This window comes from Echinops telfairi, unplaced genomic scaffold, assembly GCF_000313985.2.
Source record: "Echinops telfairi isolate 266 unplaced genomic scaffold, ASM31398v2 ScPeMD7_443;HRSCAF=831, whole genome shotgun sequence".
In the NCBI taxonomy this organism is placed as follows: domain Eukaryota; kingdom Metazoa; phylum Chordata; class Mammalia; order Afrosoricida; family Tenrecidae; genus Echinops; species Echinops telfairi.
In genome coordinates this window covers 23956532-23980513 of record NW_022104341.1, presented here as the reverse complement: position 1 = coordinate 23980513, position 23982 = coordinate 23956532, and the positions used below count along the sequence as shown (strand labels likewise).

The 23982-nt window shown below is 45.5% G+C and overlaps 1 protein-coding gene across 2 annotated transcripts in view; it reads left to right on the top strand.

Annotated features, from left to right (window-relative positions):
• Nucleotides 1-23982, top strand: part of SLC44A3 (solute carrier family 44 member 3) — a 109958-nt gene that overhangs the window by 7160 nt on the left and 78816 nt on the right. Inside the window, exons 4-7 of one of the 2 annotated variants that reach the window (XM_004699570.2) lie at nucleotides 2310-2446; nucleotides 3681-3765; nucleotides 20328-20488; nucleotides 22312-22401. In XM_004699570.2, coding sequence (XP_004699627.1) covers nucleotides 2310-2446; nucleotides 3681-3765; nucleotides 20328-20488; nucleotides 22312-22401 — 473 coding nt within the window. The remainder of the gene's footprint in view (nucleotides 1-2309; nucleotides 2447-3680; nucleotides 3766-20327; nucleotides 20489-22311; nucleotides 22402-23982) is intronic. The other variant, XM_045292164.1, reaches the window with a different exon arrangement.

Sequence of the window (23982 nt, the reverse complement as noted above, 5' to 3'; positions counted from 1 at the left end):
GCAATAAAAATGAAAATGGTTGGTATTAACCACCTCATCTAAACAGAGTAATGCACTATAGTTAGGTAAACATGGTTTATCATAAAGATCGAAATCTTACAGTTGGTATGGAAAATATTGCAATATTTTTCTTTCTTTCCCCCTACCACACTTTATACCAGAGGAAACTCAACGCAGTGACACTGGCAGGCAGATCTGATCTAACTGCTGCATAGGACTTGTCCCACTATCATGCTCAGCCTTCATTTGAACCAGGCTGCTTTAAGTTCAGATTCAAGATCTGCTACTTATCAGCTGTGTGACCTTGGGCAAAGTACTTACCCACACTGAACCCGGTTTTCATACTGTTAACTGACTATGATGCATGCAGTTGTTTCTGTTGTTAAGTGCCATTGAGGCGAGCCCAGGTACTAACGAGTGAACCCGGCCCTGTCCTGCGCCATCCTCACGACGGTTCCGCTGCCTGAGCCTGTCGATGCAGCCACAGCTTCTGCCCGTCTTGTCGAAGGTCTTCCTCTTTTTCGGTGCCCTGATACTTTACCCAGCATGATGTCCTTCTCCCAGAACTAGCTCCTCACAAATTGTTTTAATGGTCCACAGAGCCATTGCATGAGCTAAGGGGTAATAAGTGTTGGTTTTTACCGTTCTTGTCCATAAATGAATCAGACTCCTGGTGGTATTGATGGGCCTACAAAGATTCACAGCATTGCTTCGATATGGAAATGAGGGAATCCCAACTTGGAAGGCCCAGCCTGCACTCTCGGCAGTCTCATTCCAGCCGCAGGGAACGGAGCTCCACCCAGAGACAGAAAGGAGGAAGAGGAGATGGGATTCCTCTGGAGAAGAGAGAAGGCTCCGGTCAGGTCTTTCTAAGCTAGAGACTGCCCTGCAATCATTTTGAGACTTGATGATCCGAAATAGATGCTAGAAGACATATTCGGAGGTGTGACAAGTAGGTCTTGGTGTAAGTTCGGTGTCAACAAATTCTGACCAGCACTCTTCTACGTCAGTGTTTACCAAATTGGGCGATACCACCCGCTTGGGGGCGCTGGACCACTGCAGAGGGGCTGCAAAAACAGATCCCCACTATGCTCTATCCTGGACTATGGGCAGAAGGGTGCGGTTTTTCATTGCCAAGAGGGTGCTAGGAAACTTTTTAAAGGGCTGGTAAGACCAAGTAAGCTTGGAGCCTGTGCTGTAGCTGTCACTTACAGGAGAGGGCGTTGTGTGTTCGGGGCACAGACTGCATGCCAGACAGTCCCCCCTCCACTTCCAGATTGTGAAGAAGACAGGAGGAGGAAGGGGTGACCCAGAGTTGCCCACCCTTGCTCTTTTTTCTGACTGCATATAAAATGCAATTCTAAGAGTCATCCTTCTGGGAAGTAAAAAGTATATATTTATCCTAGACCCGGGAATTCTGTGCTCTGCCTGCCATCCTAATTTGGAAGGGAAAGAAGCTTCTGGAACCCTTTTCCAAGGTCCCTCCCAGCAGGGCTCTTCCTATGGCTCTCCTCTGATGTGTGTGACCTGGATCGGTGTGGGCCAAGGGTTCAAGAGCTGCACTTGGCTGGGTTAGCATGCTCCCCAGGAATGATAATGCCAACCAGTTCTAGTCTCGTGACCCACCTGCCCAATGGCTGGGTAGCTGCGGCAGGAAGGGTCTCGTGAGATACCTGCAGGGAGGAGGAAGGACACACCTAGTTCACAGCCCAGGCCTCCCCCTGTCCACCTTCCACATTCCTGTGCCCTGCTGTTCTGACAAGTCCGTTTGAACACAGGTGCAAATATGCGTCCCTGGTTAAAGTGTCAGCTGCTAACCTACAGGCTGGAAGTTGGCGTCCACCTCGATGTGCCGCAGGAGAAAGGCCTGGTGACTTGCTTCTGAGAAATCAGCCACTGAAATCCATGAAGCACCGGTCCACTGTGACACATGTGGGGTCGCACCAAGTTGAAATCAACACAGCAACGAGTTGGTTGCAAGTACGCTTTCTGTGGGCTCGCTCCATGGAGTAGGGCAGGCATCGATGGCTCTGGTGGCCCTTGGGCAATCCGGCCCATCCCATCACCCCTCAGTCTCTCCTCAAAGTTACCTTCCAGAGAACGTTAAATTTGGGAAGGGACAGTTTGGGTAACATTGACTCCTGAACTGCCTAATCCCAGAATCAATTATTCCAAAGTCGGAGATTATAAAAAGTTTTCCGGGGTCATTCCCACCTTGCATAGCACCTGTGGATGTGTGCAGTTTTCTAAGGCCTCCAGTAAGTCCAGGGAGGGAAAATGCTGTTTCATCTGTTTCATCTGCCTCCTAGACATGTATTCTTTCTGAATTCCTGCAACCTGGAAGTGAAAGATGCTAGGCTCAACTCCATTGCCCTCTGCGTAGCCAACTGTCCGGAAGAACAGCTTGACACCCTAGAGGAGGTCCGGCTCTTTGCCAACAGCAGCGGTGAGTGCTGAGGGGCCGGCTTGGCTCCTGTCTGTCCGGGAGGGTAGGAAACGCAGCAGGGCTGCGTGAGGGGACCTGGAGGAGAGAGGTTGTCCTGATCATGCATCTCCTGGAAATACAGGACCGTCCGGGTGGGTGTCTCTTCTGGTGTGGAGAGGCCATCAGACCATGCAGGCTTGGCTGGGAAATCACTAGCTACTCCTTGCCTGCGCTCCCCCTCACGCTGGGCATGGTTTTCCACAGAGAAGACAGCATCGACAGGCAGACCGGAGCTGTATATTGATTAATATCTGGGACCCAAGGGCAGCGTCAGAGTGCTCTGTGCACAACGGTCATTTCCAAACCTAGAGACGCCCTCACTGGCTTCAGGGGAAATTGCCAACAAGTACAATTATTCCTTGAGGCCTTGGGTGGTGCACCCAAAAGGTAGACTCTTCGAGTCCACACAGAGGTACCTCAGAAGAAAGGCCTAGCGGTCTACTTCTGGAAAGACAACCAGGGGAAGCCCTATAGAGCACAGCTCCGCTGTAACATGCATGGAGCCATCACGAATCAGAACTGGCTCGACAGCAGGTGGTTGGGTTTATGTTGGCCAGTAAAATGTTGGGCCCTACAGGTATTTTCACTGATTTGTTGTGTTACTGACATAACTGTGCTCCAGGCCCACTTCTTAGGCTTATTTTATAAATCTTCAATAAGCAAAGGAAAAGCCAGAAAACCAAACGCAACTGCCATCAAGTCAAACCAACTCAGAGTGACCCTATAGGACAGGGTAGAACTGCCTCTGTGGACTCCGAGACTGTAAAACCTCGTCTTTCTCCCATGGAGAGGCTGGCCTTGCGGTTAGCAACCCAACATGACACCAGCGTGGAAGAAATGTTAGCAAAGCACTGCACATCTATGTGCCTGTGATGTAGTGTGTCATTGGGTTTGTTTTTTAAAAGAATTATTTGCAAGACTGAGTTTTTTAAAATATCAAATTATGTAACAAGTCACCTTCAAAGAATTTTCAATGCACTCCAATACTACTCATATGACTTGTTGTTCTGAGTTTAGGGCTTGGGAGAATAACAGGAGCGGACCTAACTTGACCTACTCTTTCTGCATTTCAGTGACCCATAGGCCTGTTTTCTCCATCTGGGTTTTTTTTCCTATCTAATGGGTGTGGTATCCTTACCTTCCCTACTAGGAATATGGACATAAGATAACCAGCCTGTCTGTCTTCTGCTTCTAGGTTCCTTCCTTTGTGTCTATAGCCTGAATTCCTTCCAGAACCCAAGTGCAGACTCACTGTGTCCCAGGCTACCAGTCCCTCCGAGGTAAAAATGTCCGTGCCTTTTCCTTCTTGTTCAACAAAAGCTCATGGATTCTTGGTGTGTGTCCGTTACTCTTCTAAATATTGTGGGGACTGCATAAGGGATGCCAGCCACAACCTCTGCCCACTGCAGAAAGATTCCAATCTGGAGACCAGGGAGAAACAAGGAGAGACTATTTGCAAACTACGCAATGATAGTGGAACAGTATCCAGGCTAAGTAAGGAGAAAACGCAACCGACAAGAATGACATATGTAGTCTTCAGATAGTAAGAGGGCTAGCAAAAATACTATGTGAATGATTGCCCAGTGAGTGATTGTGAAAAATATCCCATGTGTATTTTTCCTACTCCAATTGTGTGTTGTTGTTTAGTGCCATCGAGTGGATTCCAACTCATAGCTGCCCTCCACGGCAGAGGAACTGCCCCATCGGGTTTTCTAGGCCATCAGCTTTCTGGAAGCAGAGTACCAGTCCTTTCTCCCACACACCCACTGGGCAGGTTTGAAGCCCCAGCCTCTCAGTTAGCAGCCAAGCACTTAACTCCGACCTCATCAGGGCTCTTAAACTCTTCAGGTTGAAGAAGAAATTGTTTACTTTCCATTTTTTAATTATCTCCTGGTCCTGTTGGCTTGGAACAGATCTAAGTGAGTGAGGCCAATGGGCATCGTAACTCTTCTTCCAGGGACGAGCCATCGCACTCCTTATTAAGAGCACACTCAGTAAACTCTGCCAAGGATCTTATTCATCTCTATCAAGTAGTGGGCCACCAGGCACGTTGCTGTTGCTGTTAGCTGATAGCAAGATAGCCCCAAACTCATGGTGACCCACGTACAACAGAACAAAATGCTGTCCCGACCAGCGCTAGTCCCATGATCCATTACACACCAGATTGTTGTGGGCCATATTATAGTCTTCACTGGTTGATTTTGAGAAATAGATCATGAGGTCCTTCTTCTTAGTTTCATGTACAAGCTCCTCTGAAACCTGCTTAGTACCTTGGCAACAGAGAAATCCTCACTGATTGGCTTGACATACATTGGCCATTAATTGAACCATATAAACCAAGTGATGATAACATATTTAAACCATATGCTAGGCCACAGCAGGCTTCAATGAATTTAGAAGCATCAGAATACTGCAAAGTATGTGTCTTCTCATGTCACATTGTTAGATATCAATGTTAATATCAAATTAGAAATCAATAATAGGAAGATCTAAAACATGAAAGTTCTATAACATGTCCTTCTTAAAGACTGATAAATAATAGAAGACAAAAAAGTTCTTGAGTCAACTGAAGGTGAAAACACAAGTTTTCAAGTTGGGACAAAGCAAAAGCAGTGCTCAGAGGGCAATTTATAGCAAAAAAGAAGGAAGAGCCAAAAATCAGCATCATAATCCAACGTCTTCAACAATTGAAAAGAAAGAGCAGCAAAATAAGCCTACCATCACCTGGATAAAAGAAATAAATAAGACTAGAGCAGAAATAAATGACACTAAAACAGAAAAACAATAGACAGAATCTAATGGACTAAAAGTTCTTTGAAAAGATTGAGTAAATTGATAAGCTGTTGACAAACCCAACAAAGGATAAGAAAATTATGAAAATAACATGAATAAAGAATGAAATCAGCGATGTCACAACAGAACCAAAAAATAGAAAAAGAATAGCAATATTATGAATTACTGTACTCTAACAAATTTTAAAACAAAGAAGAAATGGACACATTTCTAGAAATCAATCACTCAGAGAAGAGCTGACACTAATTCTACTTCAACTAATCTAGAATATAGAAAAGATGGAATATTCCCAAATTTATTTTGTGGAGTGAGCACTAGGCTCTCTGTTTGGGATACACCCTAGTGAAATAAGATCCACTATATGAATATATATTCACCCATGTTCATTGCAGGACTATGCATGCTAAGAAAATGATGGAACAGGCTCACTGCCCAACAATGGAAAGATGGACAACCAATGGAACACCATGCAGCGTTAAAGAATAACGGCGCCTCTGTGAAGTGCCTCATGAAATGGATGAACTTTATCATAACTTTTTATGAGAGTGGGCTCATACAATTATATTCCCTTTTGTGATTTGCTAATTTCCCACTAAAAGAACCATTCTTTCAAAACTCCCAGGAGCAAGAGGGGAAAGGAGCAAAGTCTTGACTAAAGCATAGATTCTCAAACGTATTAAGCCAACTGTCCCCCTTTCAAAAACAAACAAATAAAACTACTCAGTACCCACCAGCAATGAGAAACTTGTGGTGTAGCTTATCACCCAGGATAAAGTACATGTATGGGCTGTTGCAGCCCCTCCGGATAGTAACAGAGTCCACTGGGGAGGAGTATTGTAGGCCACTCTGGAAAACACTGGTCTAGAGGATATTGTTGTTGCTGATAGGTACCATCAAGTCGGTTCCGACCCATAGTGACCCTCTTTAAAACAAAATGAGACACTGCCCAGTCCTGTGCCACCCTCACAGTTGCTTTTATGCCTGAGCCCATTGTTGCAGCCCATCTTGGTGTCAATCCACCTTGTTGAGGGTCCTCCTCTTTCTCACTGCCCCTCCGCTTTACCTATCATGATGTCTTTCTCCAGGAACGGCCCTCCTGATCACATGTCCTAAGTATGTGAGACAAAGTCTCACTGCCTTTCCCCTTAAGGAGCACTCTGGTCATACTTCTTTCAAGACAGATCAGTTTGTCCTTTTAGCGGTCCATGGAACCTTCAGGATTCTCCAGCATAACAATTCAAATGCTTCGATTCTTCCCTGGTCTTCCTTTTTCAATGTACAGCTTTCACATGCATATGAGGTGATTGGAAATAGCATGGTTTGGGTCCGGCACACCCCAGCCCTCAAAGGAACATCCTTGGTTTTCAACACTCTAACGAGGTCTTGTGCAGTAGATTGACCTAGTGAACCTTGACTTGTGATCTCTTCCTGCTGTTTCCATGACCACTGGTTGTGGGTACAAGCAAGACACAGCCTAGATGACTTCAATCTGTTCTCCATTTATCATGGTGTTACCCATTGGTCCAGTTGTGAGGATTTGGGTCTTCTGACATTGGGTTGTAATCCGTAGTAAAGGCTGAAATCCTTGATCTTCATCAGCAGGTTCTTAGAGTCAGACTCAGTTTTAGCAAGCAAAGTTTTGTCGTCTGCATATCGCAGGCTATTAATCAGCCTTCCTCTAGTCCCGATGCTGCACTCTTCTTCGTATAATCCAGTTTCTCCGGCGATTTGTTTAGCATGTAGATTAAGTAGGGTGAGAGGATACAACTGTGATGCACACCTTTCCTGATTTTAAACCATGCAGTATGCCTTTATTGTGTTCCCACAGGTTCTACATGGGCATAATGATGTGTTCTGGAATTCCCATTTTCCTCAAGACTAGCCATAGTTTCTTATGATCCACACAGTTGGATGCCATGGCACAGTCAATAAAGCACAACTAAACATTTTTCTAGTATTCTCTACTTTCAGCCCAAATCCATCTGACATCAGCAATTGTATCCCTTGTTCCTTGTCCTCATCTGAATCCGGCCTGATCTCTGGCAGTTCCCTGTCAGTGTACTGCTTATAACCACTGTTGGATAATCTTCAGCAAAATGTTTACTTGCATGACATTAATGATGTTTTTCTATAATTTAAGCATCTGTTGGGTCACCTTTCTTTGAATGGATACAAGTATCCATATCTTCTGGTCAGTTGGCCAAGTGGTTGTCTTCTGCGTTTCTTGGCACAGACAAGTGAGTGATTGCATTGTTTCACCAGTCCATTGGAACATTTTAATTGGTATTCCATCAATTCCTAGAGCCTTATTTTTGGCTGATGCTTTCAGTGCAGCTTTCTTGCTCATATACTATCTCCTGAAATGGCTGAATGTCGACTAGTTCTTTTTGGAGTAGTGACTCTGTGTATTCTTCTAAATTCTTTTGATGCTTCCTGCATCATTCAATATTTTGCCCATAGGATCTTTCATATTGCAACTCAAGGCCGGAATTTTTTCTTGAATTCTTTCAGTTTAAGGTATGCTGAGTGTGTTGTTCCCTTTAGGTTACGTCTTTGCATATTTCATTATAATATTTTACTTTGTCTTCTTGAGCTGCTCTTTGCAATTTCCTGTTTAGCTCTTTGACTTCATCTTGTCTTCCATTTGCCTTAGCTACTCTACAATTAAGGGCAAGTTTCAGAGCCTCTTCTGACATCCACTTTGATCTTTTGTTTTTCCTGAATTTTCGATGACCTTTTGCTTTCTTGATGAATGGTGTTCTTGATGTCATCCACAGCTCATTAGGTCTTCCCTTATTGGTGTTTAACACATCAGATATGTTTTTGAGATGCTCTTGAAACGGGGGATAGACTCAGGGTCATATTTTGACTCTCCTGGAATTGTTTGAATTTTCATATGAGCTTACATATGAGCAACCTGAACTTATATATGAGCAATTGATGATCTGTTCCACAGATCAGGCCCTGGCCTCATTTTAGCTGCTGATATTGAGCTTCTCCATTGTCTCTTTCCAAAGATGAAGAAATCCCTTTTGTGTTGTTGAAGAAGGTATTTGTGATGAAGTCATTGGTCTTGCAAAATTCTATTATTTGAACTCCAGCTTCAGTTCTGCAACCAAGACACGTTTCTTCTTCGTTTCCAATTTTTGCATTCCAGTTGCCACGATTACCAAATATTTTGATTGCACATTTCACCAATTTCAGACTGAATACTGGTAGAAGTCTTCAATTTCTTCATCACTAGGGTTTGTTGGTGGTGCATCAGTTTTAATAATAGTTGTTGGGATTAGATTTCCTTACATTTGAATAGACATTATCGTATTACAGATGGCATTGTACTTCAAGATAGATCTTGACAATTTGAGGGGGGGTGTTGATAATGAAAGCAATGCCATTCTTCATAATTCTGTCATTCCCAGCATCGTAAACCATATGGTTTTCTGGTTCAAAATGGCCAATACCAGTCCATCTCAGCTCACTATCACCGAAAATATCCATCTTTATGTGTTGCATCTCATTTTTGACCACTTTCAATTTTCCTAGATTCATACTTTGTTCATTCCAAGTTGCAATGGTCAGTGGTTGCTTGCACCTGTTTCTTCCCATTTTGAGTCATGCCTCATCAGCAAATGAAAGTCCCAAAGGCTCTAGCCCTGAAGGTTTTCCTCCATCTAAGTCCTTGTGGTCCACTCTACTTTGAAAAGGCAACTCTTCCCCAGCCATATTTTGTGCTCCTTCAGACCTGAGGGGCTCATCTTCTGGCATGATCTCTGACAATATTTTGCTTCTATTCATGAGGTTTTCAGTAGCTGGCAATGTTTCCATGCTATCTACAGGACTCTCAGTGGCTCATTCCTCTGAAGGGCACAGCCTGGTCCTTCTTCATCGTCTGTTCTTAGTCTGAAAGTTCCACTGGAACCTGTTCATTTTAGGTATTTGAAATACCAATGACAGCTTCCAGCATCACAGCCACCACAGTACAACAAATGGTGGGGACTAGAGGACAGAGAGGTATTAACATAGTTGGAGGGGAGAGTAATGTACAATAAGAGGGAGGTCAGCAAAACATGTCAGAGCCAGGAGGACACGGAGGAGTGCAAGAGTGGAAGTCAGCCGACATGTGTGTTGCTATCTGTATACACAATTCTGCAATCATGGAGCTGCGTAGTAGATGCATGATAGACCCTCAGACTACATGGGAATGGGATGGAGAATCAGGGGAAGGGAATTTAACTATCCTTTTGCAATATCAAAGAATTCCTTGGGTAAAATATTAAATAGCACATGAAGCATCAAAAGAAGATAGAAGGGGCATTTTTAAAAGATGGTCAAAATGCCCAGTCACCATGCAAACAATATTGGTCAACATTCAATGGTTTCAGGAGATAGAATAGTGATCAATAATTGAAGTAAGAAGTCAAAGGTGCACTGAAGGCATTAACAAAAAGCAAGGCTCCCAGGATTGATGGACTACCAATTGAGATGTTTCAACAAAGGAACAAACTGCTGGAAACACTCACGGATCTCTGCCCAAACATTTGGAAGACAGCTACCTGCTCAACCAACTCGAAGAGATACATCTTTGCACCCAAGGAAAGCGAATCCACCAAAACGCAGAAATTGTTGGAATACTATCATTCATAACAATATACGCAAGTACAATTTTGCTAAAGATAATCCAAAAACATTGTAGCAGAGCTGCCAAAAATACAAGCCAGATTCGGAGGAAGATATGGGCTAAGGGATAACATTGCTGACATCAGCTGATCTTGGCTGTCTTTCACCGACTAAGTCAACATATTCAGTTGTGTCAATAATCTTAACAAATTGTAGAAAGCGTTGGAATTCCAGAACTCTTAACTGTGTTCATGAGGAAACGACATACACAGGCCAAGAGGCGGTCATTGGAACAGAACGAGGGGGTGCTGTGGAGTTCAAAATCAAGGAAGATGGACTTGGTGTTGTAGCCTTTCACCATACTTACACTGTATGCTGAGCAAATAATCTGAAGCACGCGGTAGACACCTTATAACTATTTGCAGAATAGAATCATAGTGATGAAGCAGTGATTTCATTGTCATGGCAGACAGGCTCATATATGCACCCTTGAGAGGGTCTGTTGTGCAAGTTGAATCCAGCGCATAGAGACCCTACTGCACAGAGCAGAACTCCCGTCACCTGTACAGGAGCCGATCGCTAGGCCTTTTTTCCTGAGAGGCAGGTGGATTTGAACCACCAAACTTACAGTTAGTAGCTAAGCACTGTACCACCAGGACTCTTTTGAGTAAGTTAAAGGGTAAAATTCAATGAATATTCATTGCCACCTTTAGGATGCCTGGGTGTACTGAAAGAGTGATTGGATTTGGCGGGCATTGCCATTCTTCTGAAAAAAAGTATATTTTCAGTGAATGAGACCTCTGTGCGAGCGCAGAGAAAGTGAAGTGATTTAAATAAAACAAGGCATTGTGCAGTCCTCCAGCACAGTGTGTATCAGATGCTCCAGTGGAAACCTGTATGAGCCAGAATTCCACGGGGCTGCCTTGTGTTTCTGGATCTCAAGAGCTTTCTGTCTCTGTTGCTCCTTTTAATGGATAAGATTTAGCTTCTCCGTCACTGATCGGTTCTGGCTTTGACTAGTTTTACTGTATATGACCGCACAACCTCACCACACTTAGCTTCATCCACACTTGGGTATGTACAATGGAAAAAGAGGTCTTGCTCAACGAGACTTCCCCTTCGTATATGATTCCCACTAACAGTTCCTATTCTGTTACACTTAAAAAAATAATTCATTTCATCATCTTCTGCCAGGTGGCAAAGGCATCCAGAAAACGGTTGATCTAATGGGCACTTAAAAAAAAGACAAGTAAGTTTAGCTGACTGGGAGGCAGGATATAGTTACTCATCCTGTGGGTTCTTTTACAAAATATGAACTATTTCATGTTTTAAGCAACTCAAGGAAGAGTGTTGTTTGCAGAGGAGGATACTCATTCTAGTTTTAAGTTCTGGTTATATTCAGACATTATAAACATGCCCCAGTGAAACTTAGCTGGGCCCCAGATGAAAAAGTAGTAAGCTTTAATCGGTTGCAGGATAATTTAGCACTTAGAAGGAGGATTTTATTTTTTAAGGAACACTGTTTGTAACTCTACCTAAAGAAGGAACTAAAGAGAATAGAATTTTTAAGAGTGTAATTTAACCAGGGTTGGATAAATTCTCCTCTTACTGTAAATGCTCCTCTTACTGTAACCCCAGGGGAAGCCTGTATCTTGATGCTTCTGGTGATAATCATCAACACTTAATGAGCTTTTGATACATGCCAACCACTGTTCTCAGCAGTTGACAAGTGTTCATTGGTTGGCGGTTCTAAAACCCTGTATATAAAACCTGTAGGCATTATTTTCAGGCTGATTTTACAGCTGGGAAAACTGAGGCAGAAAGAGGCTGAGGTCATCAAACCAGCAAGTCGAAGAATTGCCATTCAAACCCCAAAGCATCTGCACACATTTGTTTCTATAATCCAAAATAGTCCAGGCGGGACTTCCTCTGTCTGTTTCTTTTGGGCCTCCTTAGCCTACCACTGAAGAGGAGAGGTGGCAGGGGGATGTCTCAACCGTGATCCCTAGGGTCACCACCTTTTCCATAACCCCTGTCCCTTCTCCCATCAATGCAGTCCTTTCCAACACTAGCTTTCCACTGAAGACAAAACAGTTGATTGACTGGCCTTTCAGGGACTGAGTCAGGGGGATAGAAACAGCCTGGGGGCCTCCAGTTCCATTTCCTACACAAGCAAGTGTTTGACGAAGGCAGAAGTTATCATATTGATCATGGATAAATGGTGCCCAAAATAAAATACTCAAAGAATATGAGAAGTGTGACTATAGGCCAAAGAACATTTTTAAAATACCTCTTGTTCACTAAGCCCATTGTTTCTGCTTCCTCTGTTGCTCATGTGAGGTATAAACATACCCTTTTCGAGCAAAGCCTGAGTGTCAGAAAGGTTTGTGGACCTAGGACTGAGCTTTTAAGTGAAACAGTGCTGTTGTAGAGAGCAGACAATGGGTGCTTGCCCTTTGGCGTGCAGTGTACTGTTGTCTTTTGAAGACAATTCTCGTTCTGACCTCACACAGAAGAGTCCACAGATGCCATGGTATTGTTTGTTGGCTCGGATGAATTCCCCACACAGGGTAATCTAAATCTACAGTCATGGGGCAGATATGATTCCCATCTTTCATACCAGACTCCCGGGTTCAATTCCCAGACCAGGCAACACACGCTCAGCTACGACGCTCTGTCAGCAGAGGGTAGCATGCGGCTGATACTGGACAGGTTTCCCAGGAGCACAGTGACAAAGATGGACCATTCAGAAAGGCCTGGTGATCTGTTTACAAAACCCAGCCACTAAAACGAAAGCTCTGAGTGTTCCGTCTGCAGCTGATCATGGAGAAGGTGCAGGTCAGGGAGTGTCCAGTTCCTCCCCAGGAGTCGGAGGCCAACGTAATAGCAGCAAACAACAAGAAGCAGATAGTCAGCTCGCTAACCACTTCCTGCGAGCTTAAGTGGCTCTGCTGACGGGTGAAGAAGCCGAAATGGGAAAGAAAACACACCTGTGGCTTAAAGACTCAGCTAATGAAAGAGCCCGTGCAGAGCCGATCAGCCACGCCGCACAGCCACGCAGCAGGGGCTCCCCAGCCCTGCAAGGCTGATGGGTCCTTCTGTACCGTCACCTGGTGATCGCATTGCCTAAAAGAAAGACAGTAGTTGACAAATCGATGTTGGAAAGATGAAGGTCTGACAGAGAATTGGATTTGGGGAAAAACAAATACAGTGGCATTAAATCTAGATCTGGTTTTATTCCTTTTAAACCCTAAAGGAACATTTGGAAAACACTGCTTTCAAAACAACTCGCATTTATTGTGCTTAGAAACCTGTTTAGCCATGGAAAAGAAAGAGCAACTAGGTCTGAACGGTGGAAAGCAGGGGGTAAAGCTACTGCTCTTTGCAAAGCATCTGATTGTGCCCCTGGAGCCCCAAGGCAATAAACGGGACAAACTTGTCCAAACAATATGAGAGCTCACACACAGGGGACAAGACCAACGTACTGAAACATATAGGACTTTAGGACTTAAATCTTTTTAAAACCTCCTTTTAGCACAACATGAGAAAACAAATATGAAAACACAAAAATGCCCAGAAATAAATGTATGGAGGAATTTGCCAAGACCATAGGAAGAAAGCTTTAGTGTGTCCGTGAGGTATAAAGAAGAGGACAAGCATACTGTGTTCTTGATAGTACAACTCAATGTTACCAAGATCCCGCTTCTCTCCAAGTTCATCCACAAGTTTACCAAGTGTGCAAATAAAATAATCATAGGACTTTGGAATCACTAGGCAAGTGGGTTGAAAAGTTTATGAGAGAAAAAAGAACACCTAAGGGCATTTTTTTAAAAATAATTTTATTAGGGGCTCATACAACTCTTATCACAATCCATATACACATCAATTGTGTAAAGCGCATTTGTACATCATTCGCAAAACATTTTCTCTCCACTTAAACCCCCGGCATTAGGTCCTCATTTTTCCCCTCCCTCCCCGCTCCCCCCTCCCTCATGAGCCCCTGATAGTTTATAAGTGGGTATTTTGTCATATCTTGCCCTGTCCGACATCTCCCTTCACCCACTTTTCTGTTGCCCATCCCCCAGGGAGGAGGTCACATATAGTTCTTTGGAATCGGTTCCCTCTTTCCTACCCACTCTCCCTCTACCCTCCCTGTTTTGCCACTCACACCACTGGTCCTGTAGGGCTCATCCGCCCTGGATTCCCTGTATTTTCAGTTCCTATCTGTACCAGTTTACATCCTCTGGTCTAGCCAGACTTGCAAGGTCGAATTCGAGTCATGGTAGTGGGAGCGGGGAGGAAACATTTAGGAACTAGAGGAGAGTTGTATTTCTCATCGTTGTTACATCGCACCCTGACTGGCTCATCTCCTCCCCGAGACCCCTCTGCAAGGGGGTCTCCAGTGGCCTACAAATGGGCTTTGGGTCTCCACTCCGCACTCCCCCCCTCATTCACTATGGTAAGATTTTTTGTTCTGATGATGCCTTATACCTGATCGCTAAGGGCATTTTTAAAAATCAGCCATGGACTGTAGGGTCAACAGCAGCTCGAGACATGATGTCCCCTCACTGGATCACACTGCGACAGAGGACAATACTGGGACAGACGGCAGATCAGCAACAGGAGCAAAGCCAAGCCACAAAGCCCCTGAAGAGTCACACAAATAGACTTCAGTTTAGAAGGGGCAGTGCCCAGAATTTCCTCAGGACCAGTGGGGAGACAGTCATAAAGATCAGCAGCCAGACCTAGAATTATGTATGATTTTCTTTCTTTCTTTGTCTTTTTTTCCATCTTTTGTTTGCTTTTTGTGCAGTCTCTGTTATTGCTGGGTTGCCTGCTTATATAAGATAGATAGGCATGGGAAGCAAGTTGGGGAGAAGTAGGTGGGGGATGGGAGCAGTGAGCAAACAACACCATAGACAGGGGAACAACTATGGGATTAAAATCAACAACAACGAGGACATAGAGATCCTGGGGGGTGTTGGGGCAACAGCAATCTAGCTGAGAGGAATTTCTAAGAGGCAGAAAGAAGTAGGGTGAGTGTGATGGTGGGGAAGGAGGAAGGTAAAAGGAAACAAAGGAGCCATGCAGGAAGCAAAGCTATGGATCGAGGTATAAACATAGGTATGCACATATATAAATACATTAATCTATAATAATAGAGGTATTGGTATGTACATATATTAATATGGCAATATACTGAGGTAGCGGACAGTCTATGGGCCTCTGCTCATGCCCTCCCTCAATGTAAGAACTCTTTATTCTAACAAACTGGCATTCTGTGATGCTCACCCTCCTGGCCCAATCACTGAAGACAAAATGGGTGCATAAGCAAAGGTGGTGAAGAAAGCTGATGGTGCCTGACTATCAGAAGATAAAGCATCTGGGTTCTTAAAGGCTTGAAGGTAAACAATCGACCATCTAGCGGAAAAGCCACAAGGCCACATCAAAGAAGCACACCAGCCTATGTGATCATGAGGTGTTGACAGATCAGTAATACACATCAGAAGACCCAAAACAAACAAACAAATGAAAAACCATATTGTTGAGAAGGAGCGGGGTCAAGACAGAGACCCAAAACCCACCTGTCAACAATGGGACATCCCCTCACAGAGGGGTCACAGGGAAGGGATGAGCCAATCGGGGTGCAGTAAAGCACCAATGAAGCACACAATATTCCTCTAGTTCGTTGAGGCTTCCTCACCCCCCACTATCATGACCCCAGTCCTGACTTTCACTGCAAGCTAGACTGGAGCATGTGCATAGGTACAGCTAAGACTGATGAGCCCCCGGCACATGGAATCCAGGGACAGGAATGGGAGTAGCAATACCAGAAGGGTAGGGGGAAGGTGAGGAGAAGAGGGGGGGAAGCGGGAACCGATTGTGATGGTTGACAAATAGTAACACACGAACCCCCTCCAGGAGGATGAACAACAGAAACTGGGAAGGGAGATGGCGGTCGGTGTAAGATATGAAAACAATAATAATTTATGATTTATTAAGGGGTCATGGGGGTGGGGATAGGGAGAGAGCGATAAAAGAGGAGCTGATACCAAGGACCCAAATAGAAAGTAATGTCTAGAAAATGATGATGGTAGCCTATGTACAAATATGCTTGATACAATTGATGTACAGGTTGTTAGAAGCGCTATAAGAGACCCCACAAAATTATTAAAAATAATAAATAAAAAGTCAGCCATGAAGGGAACCAGCCCTTCGGGTTGTTAAAATGGATTATATTGTTATTTTTGTATGCTGTCCAGCCTATTCCTCCTAATACTACCTCTACAGGATGGAGTCAGACTGTTCCATCGCTCGTCCAAGGCTTGGAGTCTTTACATAAACAGGCTGCCATGTCCTTCTCCTTCCGTTCACACCACCAGCCATCGGGCTAGCAGTTAAGTACTAAACCAGCCTGCCACCAAGGATCCTTAACATAAATTATAAAGCTTTAATAATCAAGATACTGTGGTCCTAATTTATTCTCAGATGGATCAATAGAAGATAAAAGATAACAGAGGAATGGATCCAAAGACTTACAAGAATTTAGTGTGTGATAAAAACCGGCTTCTCAATCAATGACAAAAAGAGAGAAGAGTTAACAAATGGTTTTGGACAACTGAGTAGATTGGGCGGGGTGGGGGGACTGTACCAACCCCAAGCCTTTTGTAGATTAAGGATTTTAATGTAGCATGTGAAACCATGAAGTGCTAGAAAAATCTATTGAAGAAGCCTTTTAGAAATTGTAGGGAGTAGGAAGAAAACTTCTAACTATGACTTAAACGTTGAGAACATTAATTGGGGCATGGGGGGAGAGAAAGAGACTGATTTCCCTGATTTATAATACAGAATAGACTGCCCTCCCCTCGTGGGAGTGGAAATCCTGGTTGAAACGGTGGCATGTGCAGCTACCTGACCAACACTGTGGAGAGGTGTGCAAACACACTGTATTGACCAGGGCGTAGGGAGGAGGGACAGGCGACCAGGGCGTAGGGGGGAGGGACAGGCACTTTCCTGCATGTCAGCAATATTTACCTATTATGAATGGAAGCGCCTTTTGTGTATGCAGGTCACCTCTAGAAATTTAATCTACATGGATACTTGGGTGTAGGATCATTCACTGCATTGAAAAGAAATAATTGTCAAGAACTAAACTGTGGTACATCATTTGCTGTAACTCTAGTTGGGGTTCCTTAAAAATAGCAAAGCCTCACTTGTGTCGATTAGCATTTCACTAAGTTGACGTCCTGAGTCTTAGAGCATTTCTCGGACTCTGTGCCCAGTGGCCGTCGCAGGCAGGTTGCGTCAGAATTTGGCACGAACCTCACCGCCGCTTCCATGGGCCGAGTTCCCTTTCCCAGCTCCTCTGGTTTGGGTAGGTTTGCTGCTGCCCTGTGCTTTGTGCGCCAGCCCAGTAGCTGCTTAAACGGAATTCCGTTTCACCTCGGGCACATGAACCCCTTCCTTTTGTGAAGAGCTGTATGTCAATTTTCCCCTAATAAATTAAGAGGAATCCCTTCTGTTCGGATGGGAACGGAGATACAAGATACACTAACTCAGCAGTTCTCAACCTGTGGGTTGCAACCCCTTTAAGGGTCGAACGACCCTTTCACAGGGGTCGCCCGATTCATAACTGTAGCAAAATGACAGCAATGAAGTAACAACGAAAATAATTTTATGGTTGTGGGGTCACCACAACGTGAGGAATTGCATTAACGGGTTGGGAACCACTGCACTAAATGAAAAAAAGCAAGCTACAGAACGATACGTGTGGTGTACGACATTGTGGGGAAATATACGTGTGATTGTGTACTCTTACTGATATACATAAAGTATATGTATGCGTGCATTTGCTCATGTAATCGCCACATCCAACAAGCACAGCCTACAGGATGTAGTCGGAAGGCAACTTTATGTTTGACCCTTTATGTTTGTCTTTAGTTTGACTCGCGTTCCTCTGCGCCCACAGGAAAACATGAGCAGTCCCCACTCTTTGAGGCAGTCATTTACTCAGTCACTCTCAATCGGAAAAGACTCTTTCCGTTCAGGAACCACACATTTGAATCTTCAGTCTGGTGATAGGCATCGTGACTCCTCACCGTACGGCTACGTCTGGGTCTTCATAAATGTGTGGTGGCTGTGTAAGACGTTTATCAGGGAAGCTAAGTGAAGGCGGGACGCACTGGCTGGCGAGGCAATTGGCACACTTGGCTGCCAGCCACAAGGCTGGAAAGTAAGTCTAATTCAAAGGCACCTTTCACACAGGGCCTAGAGATCTACTTCCGAAACTCATCATCCCTTGGACACCCTATAAAGCCCAGTTCTACTCTGACCCACAGAGGGTCATCCTGCGTCAGAATTTACTTGATGACCACTAATTTGGTTTTGGGTTTAGTGAGGGGAATGCAGGAACTCTGTAATAGCTTGGAAGTTTTTCTCTCAACCTACAAGTAGTCCCAATTTAAAGTTTATTTTTCATAATGGGCAACTCCCAGCCTTTTTTATACTCTGTTTGGGGGAAGGGTTTAATCATCATTTACATTATTTTCTCCACTATCTTTAGGAGAGCCTTGTATGGTGAGGTTTGGCATCTTATTTTAGATTATAATTTTTATTATCCTTAAGGTTCAGCTGCAACTTCCATTTAAATTTCCTGCTACATCACATATACTAAGAAAAAAAAAAAGTCTCTTGAATGCCTGGCCAGGTTTACGGGCAGTCTCTCATTGTTGATAGCATTGCACCTTTCACACTTGGAACCGTGTGACTGCGTGATCCCCTTCAAACCCCTTAATTCAGCAGAACAAACCCCCCTGAGTGTACTGCCCTGCTCCTGAATGTCTATTCAGCGATCCGGGGACTGACTGTTTCTGTCATCTTGGGACTTGCTGGGAACGATTCTCCATAGGGTCTATGTTGAGGATCACCGGGAATTTCAGGAAGGCTCAGCCCCACTGAGCAATGCAAGGTTTACATTTGGCTTTTCCTTTCCTCCATCCTCATACATTTCACAAAATGCATGGTGGGTGGGTGACTGCCTAGGGCTGGGGGGATTTCTACTGGGTCGGAAAGAAAGACCAGGGCCTTGTGATGGTAGTTGTAGCCCATTAAGATTCATTAAGACAAAAAAGGCGCCTTGATGGCGCGACGGTTAAAGCGCTCAGCTGCCAGCCAAATGGTCAGCGTGCAAACCCAGCAGTGGCTCCGAGGGAGAATGATGCGGCTGTCTGCTTCTGCCAGCACCCTGGGAGTTAGCATGAGTTGGCAGCAGCAGTACAGGGTTAAAAAGGAAAGCCAGAAAGAGCTCCCTTGCCTCCCGTTAGGAAAAACCAAGCCAACCCACTGCCATGGAGCCACTTCCGACTCACAGCGACCCGCTAGGGCAGAGTCAAACTGCTGCATAGAGTTCCCAAGAGTGTGGCGATTTATGGGAGCTGACAGCCTCATCTCTCTGAGGGCAGGTGGGTTTGAACCGATGACCTTGCTGTTAGCAGCCCGACATCCAGCCCACACCACCGCCAGGGCTCCTTTAACCCAGCTTCGTCCACACACTCATGACGCGTGATCTCTGCTCTCACGCAGCAGCCTGAGAGGCCTTCTTGAGAGGAAACAAGGAGCCCTGGGGGCGACGGGGCTGCACATCAGTCTGCTCACTGCAAGGTCAGGAGTTAGAAATTGCCACCTGCTCCTTGGGAGAGAGGCCTTTCTACTCCCGTAAAGAGTTACCATCTCGGAAACTCTCAGAGCCAGTTTCCCCCTGTCATGTAGGGTCACGAGGAGTGGGCACGGATGGCAGTGAGTGGGGGGAGGAGGAGGAGAAGAGGATACAATGTGGAAACAGCATGTATTTATCATAGATACAGGTTCTGGCTGATTTCAGCCAAGTCCTAAAACTTCCGTAAGGACGTGTAGTGTGTGTGTGTCTTTTTTTGGAAGTATAATTTTCATGTTGCTGTTAGTAAGTGTCTGGGAAGGACCAAGACATGAGAGTGAAGTTTATCACACCCTAAGTTTAGCTTTTTGGTGTCTATTGGTCTCCAGAGCAGCCCTGGCAGGGCAGTGGTTAAGGTTCAACTGCTAACTGCGAAGTTCAAAGTCCAGACTCAACAGCCACACCCTTGGAGAAAGATGCGGCAGTCTGCTTCCATGAGGAGGACGTGCCACCAGGCAGGGCCACGCTGTCCTGTGGGGGAAGAGCGGGGAGGATGGGGGGGCCTATGAGTTGCAATTGACCCAACAGCACTGTGTGATTTAGGTTTGTTTTGTTTTTTAATTGGCCATGGGGCGAGTTAGCTGGACGAGGGTAGTTCCCAGGCTTGCTAGGCTATGAACAGGATGGGGCTAAATCCCTTTGACTAGCACAGATCGTATGCTGTCTTGGTTGTGAAGAAATGTAAGCAAATATCTTTGCCGTCTATTCTTTTCTTTTCAGCAAGTCTTTCCCCTTGTTTAACCGATGCATCCCTCAAACGCCTGAATGCTATTCCCTATTTGCGTCTGTTTTGATCAATGACGTTGACACCCTGCATCGGATTCTAAGTGGAATCATGTCAGGAAGAAACACAGTCCTGGGCTTGTGTGTCCTCGCACTAGGTAATGTTCCGTTCATTTTACTTCGGTAACTGTGGAGTGCCAAAGCTCCTAGCATGTGCATGCACGTTTCACATTGAAGAGTAACCTTGTGACTTGAGTAGAAGGCTGCACTTCATATTTATTTTGCATATGTTTTCCCAAGGATGTCAGATTCCGGTTGGTGCCGGCAGGGGGGTAGGAGAGGCCTAGCTTGTTCTCTGCAGAGCGCTCCATGGTGGGCGGGCCTTGCCTTCTTCCTATGGTGGCCACGCCCCAGCATCTGGTCCTCTGTGGACACAAGGGATGGCTGTGTAAAGGTCACTGCCATCTGGAAATGGGAAGTAGACTCGCCAGCGCGACCTGAACTGTCTGTTTTCTGACGAGTGGGCTCTCTTCCTGCAAACTATGAGTCCAGTCAGCAGACTGCTTGGTGAGCTAGAGGAGCTGTGTGCCTCTCACGCGCAATAGCCTGACGCCACCCCTCTTCAAAGGGACGTGCCTGCTTTGTGGTATGGGGCAGCCTGAATCTGAGCCCAGACATGCCTCCTCTGGGCCTTTCTGGATGCAGCTACCAACTGCTGGTCCTTTGGCTTTTCAGCTTCTGTGTTCAGATTGATGCGTCCCATTAAGATCAGACCTTCTCTTTGAGCAAAGGCAAAAGTAATGGCCTTTCATAATCCCCTTCTCCAGTGGCCGCCTCCTGACCTATTGACCGGTGGAACTCTTGCTCATTCATTAACACACTTTTGCCAGTTTACAAATTGAGCTTTCCATAATTTCATTGCCAAAAAGGTTACTAGTTCCTGAGGGCTTGGGGATACTCTACTGTGCACATTATGTGACTTCCAGACTTCCTACTTCCGCTGGGAAGGACTTCAGGTGACTCAAATAGGATGCTTTGACTTCCAGATACTGGTGTGGTGACCACATCATACCAAAATCTAGAGGCTCATTCTGCCGTACCATAGGGTGACCTAATGTCCTCACCAGGACATGACGTTTGCACTCATATTAACAGTATGTATGGGATTCGAGAGGGTGTGAACAACTACCATTTACCGAGCACTTCTCGTGCACCAAGCACTGTGCTTATCCTTATCCATAAAGCCTCACCAGCACTGTGTCCTGCATGCTGCAGGGAATTCCAACTCACAACGACCCTGTTGAACGGAGTAGAACTGCCTCGGGGGGCTTCCCAGACCAAAACCTTTGTGGAAGTCAGTCACCAGGTCTTTTCTTCCACGAAGCTAAGGGGTGCAAACCACTAAGCTTTCAATGAGCTGCCGATTGCTTTACCATTGCGCCACCCGGCTGCGATCCTGAAGCTCAGCAGTTCGAAACCACCAGGTCCTCCCAAGGAGCAATGAGGTTTTCTACACCGTGAAGAGTTAGTCTCAGAACCACCAGGCAGTTCTAGTCTGTCTATAGGGGTGTGGTGAGTCAGAACAGACTCGGTGACAGTGAATTGTGAACATTTCACATTTAATGCAAATATCTGAGAAAATTTACAGTTAGAAGTTGACATAAGCCCAGTGTGAGGATGAAAGAGTGAAGTGTGACAACTTTTTTAAAATGGTCATTTGGAGTTGTAAAAGATTTTAGTACATAGGAATAATTCTCATTTCTCTCTCTCTCTCGCTCTCGCTCTCCTTTACAGAAATCACTGTTAGAAACTGGTCTGGTTTACTCTAGCGGCTTCACGCACATGTTTCAGAGAGGGCCTGGATATAAGTTGTCTTGGGTTTGATGTTTGGTAGATATCCCAAAGGACTTGGAGATTGATAAGCTTCAACCTCGCCCTTACATTCTTTGCTATTTGGGGGTTTATTCGTTTTGTTTTTCAGCCTTGTCTCTGGCCATGATGTTCACTTTCCGATTCATCTCCACCCTTCTGGTCCACATTTTTATTGCCCTGGTTATTTTGGGGTTATTGTGTAAGTATTTCTACATGATCATTCTCTTCTTGATTCAGTGAAAAGTCTTTCTATTAAGAATAGAACTTTCTGAACTAAACAGAGTCTTCGAGCATGCCTCGTCCAACCCTAGTATGTGGCCTATGAGAAAACTCAGGCTCAGAGAGGACAATGGGAGCTGTTATGGCTCAGCTAATAGCAAAATTAATGCTCAGTCTGTCATTTCTACTCCCCCACCCATGCCACGTCTGAGATGAGCCTCTGACGGATGGCCCTGGTGCCCCTGACATGAAGTGGCATGCCAGTGCCTGGTGGAAGCATTCTAGAGGATTTCTTCTGTGCCTGTACACCACCCATTAGCATGGCCATGGGTTTCCACAATTGTCAAAGGCACCAACCAGTCTGAGGAAACAGGCCTCGCACTGAACTCTCTTCTGTGCCCATTATTTCTTTTTGAGTGCGTGTGGTTTGTCCAAGAGCCTGGCAGGGTCTGAGGGGCAGGGGCATTCAGGAGGCTGCAAGCAGCAACTACTCATCTATCAAAATGGATGGCACAGTTAGGGACTCGACTGCTAACCAAGGTTGGCTGTTCAAAAGCACTCAGAGGCAATCTGCTTCCAAAAGGTCCCAGTCTTGAGAACCTATGGACCAGAGTTCTATCGGACACACACACAGGCAGCCAAAGTAGGAATTGACTTGTTGGCAACCGATTCCGTTAGTACAGACTATTATAATACATCATGACTGGTATGTAGGAGCCCTGGTAGGATAGTGGTTAAAATGCTTGGCTGCTAACCAAAGGATCAGCGGTTCCACGGCAGAAAGATGTGGCAGTGTGCTTCTGTAAAGACTCACAGCCTTGGAAACCCTACGGGGCAGGAGTACTCAGTTCCACAGGTAGCTATGAGTTGGCGGCGTTGACGCAACTGCCACGGGTTTGCTTTTGATGTGCGATCAGTGTTCCGTTCTCCCCAGTAATCAGCTCTGCCCTTCGTAGCCTAGAGCCCCGCAGCTCACCAGGGACACAACTGTGCCCAGCGCTGCAGCACAGGCGTGATGATCCCTGTGAGCAATGCGTTCTCCATGTCAGGTTAGTGCAGGCCACAGTGGCCTTCCTGCAGCTACTGTGGATGTGTCACAGAGAACTGACAACAGCAAAGAATCCTGGGAACAAACCTCCAACTTTGGTTTTGGGGGTGGAGAAGCCGATACTAGGCTGCCGTGGTGCGTCATCCCCAGCAGGGGTGGTTTGAGAAGTCTAGACAGAGGACTCTGATCACTTCCGGGCAGTTTCCTCTCTGCTCACACCCACACTGCTGGGAAGTACCACTGTTCTGGGATCAACCCGACCCCCCCCCCCGGAGTCCCCCAAAGAAATACAGGAGCTGCAGGACTGGCAGGGCTGCGCTGACCCTGCCCAGCCCCTCCTGAGGTACAGGTGTTGCCCAGGGAGCTAGCAGCCACTGCTTGAGCAGGGCTGCTGAGCTGACAGCAGTGGCTAGACTTGGTGTGTGTGTGTGTGTGTGTGTGTGTGTGTGTGTCCATGTGCATGTATGTGTGTATCTGCATGTGTATGTGTATGTATGTGTGTGTATGTGTGTG